The sequence below is a fragment of the Tachyglossus aculeatus genome, chromosome 14 (assembly GCF_015852505.1).
Source record: "Tachyglossus aculeatus isolate mTacAcu1 chromosome 14, mTacAcu1.pri, whole genome shotgun sequence".
In the NCBI taxonomy this organism is placed as follows: Eukaryota; Metazoa; Chordata; class Mammalia; order Monotremata; family Tachyglossidae; genus Tachyglossus; species Tachyglossus aculeatus.
The window spans coordinates 44,856,534-44,870,536 of NC_052079.1; the positions used below are offsets into that span (position 1 = coordinate 44,856,534).

The 14,003-nt window shown below is 46.2% G+C and overlaps 1 protein-coding gene across 1 annotated transcript in view; it reads right to left on the reverse strand.

Moving 5' to 3' along the window:
* Nucleotides 1-9,684: 9,684 nt before the first annotated feature.
* Nucleotides 9,685-14,003, reverse strand: part of NUAK1 (NUAK family kinase 1) — a 52,502-nt gene continuing 48,183 nt past the window's right edge. Inside the window, exons 7-9 of the mRNA XM_038756072.1 lie at nucleotides 13,403-13,522; nucleotides 12,660-12,792; nucleotides 9,685-11,225 (exon numbers count right to left, since the gene is read on the reverse strand). Of these exons, the coding sequence (XP_038612000.1) occupies nucleotides 10,066-11,225; nucleotides 12,660-12,792; nucleotides 13,403-13,522 (1,413 nt within the window). The 3' untranslated portion in view covers nucleotides 9,685-10,065. The remainder of the gene's footprint in view (nucleotides 11,226-12,659; nucleotides 12,793-13,402; nucleotides 13,523-14,003) is intronic.

A 14,003-nucleotide genomic window follows, 5' to 3' on the forward strand; every position in this document is an offset into this window, starting at 1 on the left:
TGCAGAGCACTGTACTAAGCTCTTGGGAAGTACAAACTGGCTACATATAGAGACAGTCCCTACCCAACAGTGGGCTCACAGTCTAAAAGAAGATATACATCCTACTGCTTCACAGCTTCGATTTGACGGCTGACAGTGTGCTTCTCTCTTATGAGCTGTCTTCCATGCTCATCCTGTAAACAGGTTTTTTGTTTTTTTCTTCAAGGAACCATAACATCAGACTGCAGAAATGCATTCACCTCCTGCTTCCATTCAAGCAAAAATGCCTTTCCTTCTGGTCTCCCAGATGTTGCTTTCGTAGATGGCAATAGGCAAAAACGTCTGACATAAACATAATCATTATCCTTTTTCTATAAGAGGCCTTGCCAGCCAACCTTCAGGCTGCCTGAAGCTCTCGTAGTTATTACCCTGGGTAGGAGTTAAGAGGTAGTCCTCATGGTAGGCAAGATCTAGTGAATATCTTTGGAATAGGAACTGGGTGTTTCAAGCACTGGATGTGCACAATGAATGTTTGTGAAATATCCCTACTTAATATAAATATTGCTGTCTACTGTGCCTGCAAAGAAAATTACTGTGACGATAGATGGGCAGCCAGACATTTCCTTCAGGTTCACAGATGACTCTACAGATGATGAGATTTTATCCGCGGGTATGGGTGTGGCTGAAATCCCTGGAGCGTGGCTGAGAATTCCTTCCTCACTGGAAGTTCTTTCTATCCTGGGGACGTGTTAAGAGCAAATTTTGGAGCGTGCCCACCCTTGCAAATTGAGGAATCTGCCTAGTGTTTGAAATTGTCTCCTGGTATCTCAGTTTCCCCAAATCACCCTATTTCTGCCAGGTCCATCTGCTGCTGCTGTCTCCAAGCAGTCCGTAGTTAAGCCATGTTGTCTGAACTTGTGTCTCATTGAGCCTGAAACCATACATCTGTCCAAGACGATCATCTCCCCTCACATCCATCTGTAGTGCATCAAAGCCACTACAGTCAATTAAATTATCTGGGATAAGAGGAGACAGGGAGAGTAGGGATAAAATGAAATTCCCTGATAATCAAAACAGCTGTATTTTAAACAATGGTTCCTCCCTCCTCTCCTGCTAGACAATTTCCCAAAACTGCAAGGTAGTAGCCAGTTCGCCTTAAGCTTCATCTCCTCCCTCTCCCCCTTGCTGACCTTCTGACAGAGGTCTAACGAGCAGGAAAATGACCAAAAACTGGATCACAAGAGGAAAAGAAGTTAAGGGCCTGGGACCATCTGCAAATAGAATCATGAATTCCTGAATAATCAAGCACTGAGAGTATTTGCATGGACCCATATCGACCCGTCGGTCACCGTGTATTTGTCAAGGATGGGTCAATAATAGGGAATCAATGGCAACTTGGCAGCAATAAATTTTTCCACCTCCCTCTGGATTTCTCAGCGAGAAGGAGCCCAGAGACTAGTTCTCCAAGGTTGCTTTGGAAGTGTTTGCTCAGCTGGTGGTTGCTCAGAAAGCCCCAGTGTGTGCCCTTTGCTCTGAATTTTGTTGCTCTAAAATATGTGGAGTCAGAAGGGTGAGGTGTCAAAAACGCTACCCCATCTGAGCGGAGCCTATTCTGTGAGACCGAAAAGTAATTTGTGGATTTATGGAGTGGCCTGTTAGCGTTTACAGCAGTGATGGAGTGGGGTAGGGTGGGGGTGGAGGTTCGAGGAGGAGGACTTACTTTGAATGTGCCTGATTTTTTTTTATGGTATTCGTTAAGTGCTTACTGTGTGCCAGGCACTGCATAAAGCACTAGGATAGATACTGGCTAATCAGGTTAGATACAGTCCATGTCCCACATGGGGCTCACAGTCGTAATCCCCATTTTGCACATGAAGTAATTGAGGCACAAAGAAATTAAATGACTGCACCTTTCTTTTTTATGGTATTTGTTACTGTGTGTCAAACACTAAGCGCTGGGGTAGATACAGGCGAATTAGGTTGTACATAGTCCCTGTCCCGTGTGGGGCTCACGGTCTAGGTAGGAGGGGGAACAGAGGAACTGAGGCACAGAGAAGTTAAGTGACTTGCCCAAGGTCATGCAGCAAGCAATTGGCAGAATTGTGATTAGAAGCGCACGGGTTTGAGAATCAGAGGTCATGGGTTCTAATCCCGGCTCCCCCACATGTCTGCTGTGTGACCTTGGGCGAGTCACTTAACTTCTCTGAGCCTCAGTTACCTCATCTATAAAATGGGGATTAAGACTGTGAGCCCCACATGGGACAACATGATCACCTTGTATCCCCCCCAGTGCTTAGAACAGTGCTTTGCACATAGTAAGTGCTTAACAAATGCCATTACTATTATTATTCTGACTCTCAGGATCATGCTCTGTCCACTAGGCCATGTTGTTTCTTCTTTTGGTGTGAAAATAGAACTTTCTCTCCTTTCTCAAAAACCAAGTCTACCTCATCCCTTAACAGTGAAGCACCTTTCTCTTTTATAATCCAATGTGCAGACAGAGTTCAGCTAGTTGTCTTGTCCCTGGGGCTGAAAGAGCAACACCCAATCCTTCCTTCCTCCCTTTCATATTCCATGGGTTATACTGGCAAGTTCAGCACTGTTTTTCTGGAACAAAATCCAGTGTAATCTTAACTTGCCATCCTTCCTCTCTCATGCTACCTCTGCAACATCACAGTTCTTCTCTCTCATCATGCCGTTTATAAAGGCTTAGCTATGTCCTTTAGGGTTCCAGGTTGGCCTCTGGGCACACAGGATCAGGTTCTTGTCCTAAGCCGCGGACCCAAAAAACTGGTGGTTTTCAGATTTTCTGCCACATCACAATGATGCTGAATGGACTTTTTTTAAATTCCAAGGAACAGAACTTTCTCATTTTCCTTTTGAAAATGGGATCTTGAGGTTAGGTTCTTCTACAGATGGCTCTGAAAAAGAAAAGAACGCCAGGAACTCAAAACATCCCAGCAAATCCTGCTAGACAAACCAGGCTCCGGAAATACATCTCAGAGGCCCGTCTGTGTCATCATCCGGGTTTTGACTTTGAACAGAACAGGAGGCCCTGCCTTGCATCTGAAGCAGCTGTTGCCACCACATACCGTGGCCTCAAGCATTCTGTTCTGAACTTGTATTCAACATTTCCACATGGCACCCAGCGGGATTCAGGAAGCACACATCACCCCTGAGTCATGGTTACCTCAGGGCATGGTGTCTGTGGAAAACAATTTCAGTGGAGCTGCTCTGTTGACTGTTACCTGGGCAAAGGGCATTTACATTTGAGACTTCTGAGACAAAGCTTTCAGACAATAGCAGACACACTGCTGTTAGTACAGGGATTGGATTTTTAATCCAACAGTAGTATTTATTGAGCACCTCCTGAGTAAAGAGCACTCTACTAAGCGGATGGGAGATGTGATCCTTGTCCTCGAGGAGCTCAAGTCTAGTGCGGGCGGTACAGTCCAAAATACTTTACATAGAAAAGAAAAATGGATAAATAAGTGCTTAAATGGAGTGATAGAAGTTGATGTACAGAGAGCTAGGGTTGGGTGTGAGTGCACAAGTGTGTAGTCAGCACAGGACTGATGTGGTTGGGGTGTGACCTCGGGGGAAGAAAAATTAATCAGGGAAAGACTCCTGAAGATGTGATTTCGTAAGAGCTTTGGAGATACAGAGTGCTGTCTGGCAGATTTGCAGGGGGAAGGAGTTTCCGGCAGGAAGAGGGACGTGACAAGGGGTCAGAGGCGAGAGAAGATAGTGAAACATGGTGGATAGATTAGCTTAAGAGGAACGCAGTGTGCCACTTGGGATATATTAGGACAAAAGAGAGAAGCATGGCGTAGTGGATAGAGCAAGGGCCTGGGAGTTAGAAGGTCATGGGTTCACATCCTGGCTCCTCCACTTGTCTGCTGTGCGACCTTGGGCAAGTCACTTAACTTCTCTTTGCCTCGGTTACCTCATCTGTAAAATGGGGATTAAGACTGTGATCCCTATGCGGGACAGGGACCGTGCCCAACCGGATTTGCTCACATTCAACCCAGCGCTTAGTACAGTGCCTGACATAGTAAGTGCTTAGCAAATACCATAATTATCAATTATTATGATTGTAAGTTGGCAGGGGAGAGTTAAGAATCTTGAAGTCAACGGTTAGGAGTTTTTGCTTGATGCAGAGAGGACTAGTCAACCATTAAGAGGTTTTGGAGGAGTGAAACATGCTGAATGATGTTTCAGAAAAGTATCCAGAAAGTATAAGGGGGTACGGACCTGAGACAGGAGATCCTATTGAGAAGGCGAATGCAGTAGTCAATCCATGATGCTCCATGTGTCTGGCCGTGTTTGGCCATTTGGTTTTGGAGATGAAGGAGCAGAAGAGGGAAATGTTGTGAAGGAAAAACTGACAGGATTTAGTAGCATGCCAAATATGAGAGTTGAAAGAGAGAGGAGAGTCAGGGATAATGCCAACGTTGTGGGCTTCTCTGTGCTGTCGACTGTATTGGGAAAGTTAGGTGGAGGAGAGGATTTGGAAGAGTCGTTGAGTTCAGTTTAGATATACTGAGCCCTCGGTGCCAGCAAGGTATCCCCGTGAAGATGTCCTGGAGGCAAGAGGAAATGTGAGATTGCAGCAGAGGTGAGAGGTCAGGAAGAGTAAGGTAGATGAATGGCCCAAGGGAGGGAGTGAAAGTGAGAAGAGAAGGGAATCTAAAGAAGAGTCAGACACCCACAATTAGGGGATGAGATGCGGAGAAAGCGCTTGAAAGAGAGACTGAAAAGAAGGAACTAGTGTGGTAAGAGAAAAACCAGAAGAGAACTGTGCTTCCAGGACAAAAAAGAGGTCAGCAGTGCCAAAGTAAATCAAGAGGTCTAGGGGAATTAGAATAGTTAGATTTGGCAAGGAGGAAATCGTTGGTGACTTTGGAGAGTGAGGTAACATTGGAGTTAAAGGGGTGAAAAAGAGATTGTTTTTATTTTTGTTTTTCAATGGTATTAAGCACTATGTTCCAGGCACTCTACTAAGCATGGGGGTAAATAGAAGCTAATCAGGTTGGACACAGTCCATGTCTCATAGTCCCCATTTTAAAGATGAGGTAATGGGGGCACAGGGAAGTTAAGTGACATGCCCGAGGTCACACAACAAAGTAGCAGAGTAAAGATTAGAACCCAGGTCCTTCTGACTCCCAGATCAATGCTCTAGTCACTAAGACATGCTGCTTCAAGAAGACTGTTGGTCGAGAGGTAGTTGGAGTAGTGGAGGGAGTGGATATTTAAAATCCATTCAAGGAGTCTGGAAAGTTACGGGAGCAGGGAGATGGGATTATACCGGGTAAATTAGAATTCATTTTCCAATCCATTGCCTGGTAAAAAAAATGGCTCAAAAAATGGCTCACCCAGACCCTCTTTGACATGGTTTACCTAATATTTGCCTCAATTTTGTCTCTTACTAGTGTTCTAGTGTTCCATTCCCAGTCATCTCTATGCAGATCCTTCAGAGAGCTGAAGGTCAATCAATCGGTGGTATTTATTGAGCGCTTACTGTATACAGAGCACTGTACTAAGCACTCGGGAGAGTACAACAGCGTTGATAGACACGTTCCCTGCCCACAACAAGCTTTCAGTCTAGAGGTCAAGCTTCAGATGGTCATGGATACTGGATAATGCAATTTAGCCAGTGGGAGATTTGGTTTGAAGGAGCGGATATGTCTGTTTTTTCATCTTTCACAAATGTTCCTCTTCCATTAAACCAGAGTCTGGAGTCACTTCTACTTTACTACATTCTGTTTTCTCTCCTCGCAGCTGGAGATGACCTCAGAATTTGAACCCTTTCTCAACCCTCTAGATGTAAGCTCGCTGTGGGCAGGGAACGTGTCTGTTGTTATATTGTAGTCTCCAAAGTGCTTAGTACAGTGTTTTGCCTTCAGTAGGTGCTCAATAAATAAGATTGAATAAGTGAAAAGACTGGTCCCAAGGCCCAGGACCTTTCCTTTGTTGGTTTGCACTCTGAGGAAACTAAATTTTGTAATCGAGAAGGGCTCATCTTCCCAAACTGATTTTCTGGTGGTTGGTTGAAGCTCTGAGGTGAGAATGTCTGTCTAAAGGCACAGAAATGGTGGTTCCCGACTCTTAAAATTGGGAGAGCGCTTGTTCCGTATCTCATGGATTGCTGGGGACACTCCAGTGAAGCACCCTGAATTTTCTCAATGGGTCCATTGTGCATCCTGTTGGCACTGTGAAGGCCACATCACTCACTGCATAGCAGGAGGGCGATCAGGCCTCCCGACCAGACAGAGTTTGAATTACAACAGCATGATCGTGAAATCTGCCTTTCTGACAAAACAACTGGAACCAGGCGACACATCAAGCCAGGCACAGGAGTCAGAAAGCCATTTGGGTAGTTATGTAAAACCACCCTACTGCTCTCACCTGCAATAGACCTGGCTTTTGGACTAATTAATCTCACGTCTGTATAAACCCAGTGACATTTCATGTGAGGTGAAAACATGGGTTTGTTCAGTGGGCCAAAAGCCTTCTAGCTGGAAGTCTTGTTGGCCACCCACAAGAGCCCTGATGCTCAGCTGGGCCAAAAATTTGAGTAAACAGTTCAGCACTATAAACAACCCTCAGATGATCCCGAATGTCCATATGGAAAGTTCATTCATATTTCGCCCCAGCTGACCCCCACATGTATTTCAGAAAAATCAAAATCGAAAAAGGAGAAATAAGAAAACAGCAATTCAGTTCACTGTATTTTATTTAATAAAAAAAGGATCTGATTAAAAATACAAACACTTTGGATGGTTATCCAGCTTTTTCCCTGTGTGCCGCTCAGCGCTCAGACCAATCAGCAAGTGACAGACAATTTTGGCTGGAGCTGCAAAATACGTTGCACCAATTAAATTACACCAAATATATTATTATACCTTTGAAATGGCTTTCCGACCAATAAATAAAAAAAGACAAATTCAAATAAAAAAGTCAGCTTTGTATTACAAAAAAAATAAAAATTAAATTAAAATCACAATACTAATAATAACAATGTGCAGTCAAGTTTTCCTTTTTTTTTCTTCTAGGAATGATAACATGCCAGTAAATCCCTACACAGCATTTCCAGTTTGGCAGTAAGAAGTCAATCATTCATTCACATTTGTACATAAACAGCAGGCCTGGGCAAAACCATCATGACTTTCAACTTGAAACATGTTTTTCCCGTTCCCTGAAACAGCAATTTGGACAAGTAATAACAATAATAATAATAATAATACTTTTCGCTTCTCATTCCCCTGGGGGGCTTAAAGCTCCTAATGAAGCACCACAACAAGCCTGCAAAGTTGGGAAATATTATTACACCCATTTGGCAGATATGAAAACCACGATATGAAGGTCAGGGCCTCTGAGGGCCCAAGAAATTGTGGAATATTTAGATGGAACATGGCCTAGGAGTCAGAGGACCTAGGCTTGAATCCCAGCTCTGCCACTTGCCTGCTGTGTGACTCTGGGCAAGTCACTTAACTACTCTGTACCTCAGTTTCCTTATCTGTAAAATGGGGACCGTTCTCCCTCCTCTTAAACTGTGGTATGGGGACTGTGTCTGTTATATTGTCATTTTGTACTCTCCCAAGCGCTTAATACAGTGCTCTGCACACAGTAAGTGCTCAATAAATATGACTATGACTGATTACCTGATATCTATCCCAGCGTTTAGTATAGTACTTGGCACATAAGAAAGCGCTGAACAAATACCACAATCATTGTTGTGAGAATACATAACCTTATTATGCTCTTGCTTTTAGGCAAATACTCATTTTTCATTCTGAATTCCACAAATATCAACAAAGTCCTTTGCTAAAGGTGGAATGGTGGACAGTTGAGTTTTTCAACACTTTTTCCAAGTTTCCCTTTGAATAGAGAGAGTAAACTTCCTACCTTGGTACCCATGTCGATCATACCAGAAAACAAAATCTAAGGAAGGTTTTGGGGTAGATTGCTGAAAGATCACTAGCAATTTTTATGAGTATTTATGAGTAGTTGTAGATCATCACCAGCCCAGAATCAATTTATGATAGAGCAGAAGGAAAAGAATGTTGATTTTTTTGTCCCTCAATTGTTAGTTGCATGTCATATGAAATGGAAGTGATGGGGGAGGGTTTAATTTTTGGCTGCTGTGTTACAATACACTCAGAAATTTAGAGTTTTCTCATTTCATGTACGTGAATCTAAAATGAGAGGAAAATGCTAATTAGGGAACCTTGAATACTTTGTTAATTGCTCATTAGTCTAACATGAAGGACCCTAACTAAGCAGGTTACAGGAGGTAAAGCAACGCAAGATCGTTTGTTCTGGTTGCTAAAGAATCTCTGAGTTATTTCTTTCCTATCTCCTGCTGGTTGATTTTTATAGACCTGACCAGAGTCCATCTCTTGCTGTTCCATTGTGGTGTTCAGAGTTCATGCATTCTTGAAACTTTGCCTTTGATTTGGCCAGGCCTGTTGAATCTGTAGTGCTTACATTCAGTTAATCCAGTAGACCCAAGAAGTACCTTTATGGGGGTAACAAACCTTTGCCAATTTCTAGATTTTTTCAAGTACACACTCTTGTACACACACAAATCCACTCATTTTCCTTTTTAAAATCTGAACCGTTCCTCCTGAAGCACCATACAAATGCATTTGGCTACACATTGTTCATTTTTGTCCAAACCCCTCAAGCCTTCTTACCATTCCCAAGCCCAGAATCCACTGCATCCTGTGCCATTCCTACTGACTGAGATGCATTCTGATTTGGATAAAGGCACATTCCAACTGACTTGTGTTCCTCGTCCCTACATACTATACCCTGTCCCTATGCTAACGTTCCAGCCCTACCTTCCCAGATACTATACTCTACGGCAAGGTGATATTGTTTGCTGACAGTGAAAGTGGCAGATACCTGAACCATAAGATCGGGTCCCCTTTGAAACCCACGGACAACGTGTCTGTCCTTTTGAAGTTTTCAAGTGGCTGAGAGCCTAGTTAAAGGCAGCATTCCAGTTAATACTGTGAAATTGAAGAGCCTGGCAAGTTCCTTTTCTGATGTATGGTCAACTTTGGCTTTTCCGGGCTCACGGTGGATAAGATCACTGAAAATCCACAGGTAGTCCCCAAACCTCCTTTTGGCTATTGGCTTCAGTTTCATCCCCCAGGAAACCTTGTTCAGAGGCAAAATGATGGGGTGGAGTTTCTCCTCCTCTCCTGACCCCAAGTTCGACCTCTGGGGCCAGTGCTCAAGAGCAGGAAAATGCCCAAAAGGCATTGAGCAAGATGGAGGAGGAGGAGGAAGAAGAGGAGCAAGGGGCCTGGATCACCCCAAAATACATAACCATCCCGCACTACTCCAGGTTGGCTGTATTCGTTACTGATCCAAGATTCGTTCAACAGCCCATATGATTCCAGGGGAGAGAGTAGGCTGCATCTCTGCAACTCTGGGGAAACAGCTTGGTCCCAGGGATTAGGTTGTGAGGGGGGAATCAGACTGACACCACCCCCACAATCCAAGCTCCCATAGAAAAAGGAACTCCTGATCTGAATCTGTAGCCTCATTTCAGATGCCCTTGATGCAGATCACCAATTCATGTCTTTACCTCTCTCCACATTTGGATGAAAGTTCTAAGTCAGTTTCCCATTTCTCTCCTCCTCCTCCTTCTCAATCAATCAACCAATGGTCTTTATTGAGTGCTCACTGTGTACAGAGCACTGTGCTAAGTGTTTGGAAGAATACAAAATCATCAAGTTGGTATACACGATCCCCGCCCTCAAGGACCTTCTGCTCGCCCCATTAACTTTTCCTAATCTGCTTTATGGCAGCTGGTTCTCTTGGAGGTGAATCAAGGCCCTTTCTAATTATACAGCTGTGGAGGGAGTCTACAAAGGGATCAAGGGTGGATTTTTTACTCTTCAGGGTCTATGCCACTTGACCTACTTGTAGGATTTTTTGTGTCAGCCCACTGCAGGCTGGTTCCAGAGCCTCGCCACTGTCAGCCAACCAGTCACCAGGCAGCTCACCTCCCCCATAAAGGTACATGATCCTGTCCTGCCCCACCCTCCTCCACCCCAGCCTTCTCGCTGGCTAGTTGAGCTTGTTGCAGATCTCTAGAGCTTTTTTGTAGACCTGAGTCACATCGTCCATGTCCGCGAGCAGGGAAAAGCTGCTGTCTCCCAGTCGGTTCCGGTAGCGTTTCAGGTACTGGGGGCGGGGGCGGTTCTGGAGCCCCTCGAAATCCTGGATCTGGAGGACGTTCTCGGCAGAAACGCAGCTCCGGATCCTCTGCCGGGCGGGCCGGTTCTCCTGCAAGTCCAGCAAGTCAAAGGAGTCACTGGACAGGATGCTGTCATCGCTGATCACGCTGGAAGGGCGACTGTAACTTCGGGAGAGGCCGTCCCCCGGCCCGACCGCCTCCTCCATCGCTTCCGACGCGGGCGGGTCGGGGCTGACCGGGGCCGAGTCTGTGCCGTCGGCGGCGTACTTGCTGCTGTGTTTCAGGATGCCCTTCCTGCGGTAAGCAAGGCTGGGGGAGCCCAACCTCGTGGGGTCCTCCGCCCCTGGGGAGGTGTCGCCGGCCCCCGGCCCGGCATCGCTGTCCAGCAGCTCGGAGGACTCGCTGCGCTCCGGAGAGGAGTAGTAGCCGGATTCTCGTTGCTGGGTCTTTTTTAAGATCCCTTTCTTGGGCATGGTGGCCGCCTGCTTGGGTCCATGTGGGCCCGTGCCATCCCCCTCGGCCTTCCCCGGCAGGGCACCCCCGGTCCTACTGCACAACTCCTGTTCCAGCTTGAAGGCAGAGGGGAGGAGCCCGGGGCTGACCACCCCCTCGATGAACCCGGCGCTGTGGGATCGGTGCTCGCTGTTGCTCCTCTTCTTCAAGATGCCCTTGGGTCTCTTGGAGCCGGACTTGGACGGGCTCTCCGCCGATCCCTCCTGGCCGGACTGCACGATGTCGTTCTCCTTTTTGGATTTCTTCAGCGACCGCTGGCGTTCGAGGGGCCCTTCTGAGCTCCCGGCTTTGGCCGGGCCCTTGCCCTTTGGCTCGGCCTCGGCCTGCAAGCCCGTGGAGCGGTGATGCCAGTCGATGATCCGGGCCAGCAGTGGGGACTCGGAGTCTCTCAGGGCGTCGCAGTCGCAGACGCTGTTCTTATAGCCCCAGTTGACCCACCAGTGGTTGGCGACGTCCTCGATGGTGGCCCGCCGTTCGGGATTCACCATCAGCATCCAGCGGATCAGGCCTCGGGCATCTGGGGGCCGGAGCCAGCCAAGGGGAGGAGAAAAAAAAAGGAAAAAGTCCAGGTTACTCTTAAGGTTTTGAATAAATTCTCATAGGAAAATGAGTTTTGAAGGACTCTGAAGAGTGCAAGGGTCTCAGAAGAGCTTGGCTTCAGCTATACTTTCTAACAATCAATAATACTTAACTAACGCTTCCTGTATGCTGCCTTGGGAGAGTACTACAGAGTAGGTATGCACAACCCCTGCCCTCGAGGAAGGAGCTTACTATTGAGAATGGGAGTGTACAAACTCTAAAAGAGATTATAGGTGGGGAAAGCAACAGAGTAATATGTTCATATGCTCTAGAGATTCCACAATTAATATGTTCACAAATGCTGGGCAGTCGGGATGGGGTGATACCTAAGTGCTTTAGGGTTAAGACCCAAGTGCCTAGGTATTGAATCTGAGGCTGAACTCTTTCGGGGGACCCACTTAAGCCCCAGAATGCGCTCAGACAAATGGAGCAGTGGGTTATCAAGTATCTGAACGTTTTTCCATATTAGTGAAGGAATTTCGTGGAGATATTGACCTTTCCATTGACCCCAAGCATTAGAACGCGGGGGAGGGGTAGCGGGGAAGCCAAGTGGAAGGGAAAGCTCCTGCACTATTCCTCTTGGGGGGATCAGTTTTCCCTCAAAAAAAAGCAAGTGAGCATTACAATATCCTCCTTTATCATTTGTAAGGTTCGCCTGTGCAAACAAGCACTGCACGTCATCATCTGGAAATAAAATGTGACTCGCTTCAGAAAGGAGAAAGGCTAAGCCAAATAATGGAGAGAGAGAGAGAGAGAGAGAGAGAGAGTCCTTGCCAGAGCTTTATGTCAACTATGCGACCGCGTGAGTTATTCTGACACTTTGTATCGGGTTCGAATCTCTGAGTCACCCCTGGGGCAAGACCGCTGACAGGCACGTTGGTTTCGCTGTCAGCCAGTGCCTGCATTCTGGGGAAGGACTCTCTTGTCCCGACCAGGTCACCACCTCTCTGTTTTCGATGTACCCCATGCTGCAGGCTGGCTACAGCCTTGATCTCTATCAGAGCCTGCTATCAGCTTACTGCTTGTCTGAACCACTCCGCCTGCAATGGCTAACACAATTTCTGTTGTCACAGATTTAGTTAAAAGACCCTATAAAATTTCCCCAGGGCAATAAAAATCTAGCTGCTCTAAAAATGGCATTTCAAAAGGTTTTGGTTCGGCATCCTAACCAGGCTGGAATTGATAACAGATGAAGGTGGGGGTTGGGAGGGGCAGGGTGGAACGTGGAGGGCTGAAGAGAGGCGAGGTAGATAAAGTGGGAGATCTTTACTCATCATCATAAAGCAATGCCAGAAAATGTTAGTCGGGGCAGGGGAAACCAGGTGTCCCGAACTCCCATTGTTCTCCAGCATTACACCCTGCTGTCGGATACCTGAAGGCTGCGTTGGCTCACGGTACTCTCCACTGCTGATCTGCCGGATTAGATTTTTGTGATCAAAGCCGTCGAAGGGCATCGTTCCATAAACCAGAGTGTAAAGCAACACACCCAAAGCCCAGCTGTCAACCTAGAGCATAGAGATAAAGAGCATAAGCACCAGGGGAGTCGATCCCTGTGAGATCTTCCTGACTATTAGCAAAGACAGGCAAACCCTGGGCTGCACTTGGCAACTGGTGTGCTGGTCCTCTAAGCATCATCCCGATTCTGCCACGTGCCTGCTGGGTGAACTTGAGAAAGTCACGTAACTTCTCTGTGCCTCAGTTTCCTTATCTGTAATATGGGGATTCAATGCCCCTTCTCCCCCCCCTTAAACAGAGCAGGAACTTTGTCTTAGCTAATCATATTGCATCTACCCCAGTGCTTAGCACAGCGTTTGGCACATGTATGCACTTGACCAATAATTATTAGAATCATCATCATAAGACGGTCTGGGAACGCTACAGGTGAGAGTTATAGGAAGTGTACTGAGGGCATCTCAAAACAGTAAATATGAACCTGTTTGTTTTCATGAACTCTCACCTCCCTGATGATCAGCAATAAAAGGATCATCATTTAGCAGAGACGCCATGTTCTGTGCCAAGCCACACCAAAAAATACATTTTTGCTGGATATGAAAGGTGTATTGAAGTGGGGTTTTTTCCCTGGTTTTAGCTCTCTCACTCCATTCTTTTGCTCACCTCTGGGCCTCGGTAAGGTCTCCCGTTGACAATTTCAGGGGACGCATATAGAGGGCTGCCACAGAACGTCTGCAGAAATTTATCCTTTTGGTACAGATTGGAGAGGCCAAAGTCAGCAATCTGCAAAAAAGAACGGAGACACTGCTTTACTCTAGGTTCTTCTGGGTCAGAAGTCAGCTTGTTGGGACATAGAGGCCACCTCTGTAAGACAGCCTTTTCCTTGGTTTCCAAAGTCTCTTCCCTATTCCTGGTGTTCCCACCAGATTGTCAGCTCCTTTGGGGCAGGGGTTGTATCTACTTCCTCCACTGTACTTCCAAGAGTTCAGTAGAGTGCTCTGCACAGAGTAAGTATTTGATATATATCACTGAATAATTGATTCTTGCCTCAGGAAGATAATTCTGGTATAGTCGCGTTACCCTAACTGTTCACGTTCACTCAAATTCAGTCCCGAGTCAGTTTTAAGATTATCTCTAAAGATCTCAGTTGATTCATAAGCGGAGGCTGCATGATTTAAAGGTCAGGATTATCAGCATTTACTGAGCACCTACTGTATAAAACACACTGCATTAGGTCTTTGAAGGGCACATTATAGAAGTAAAC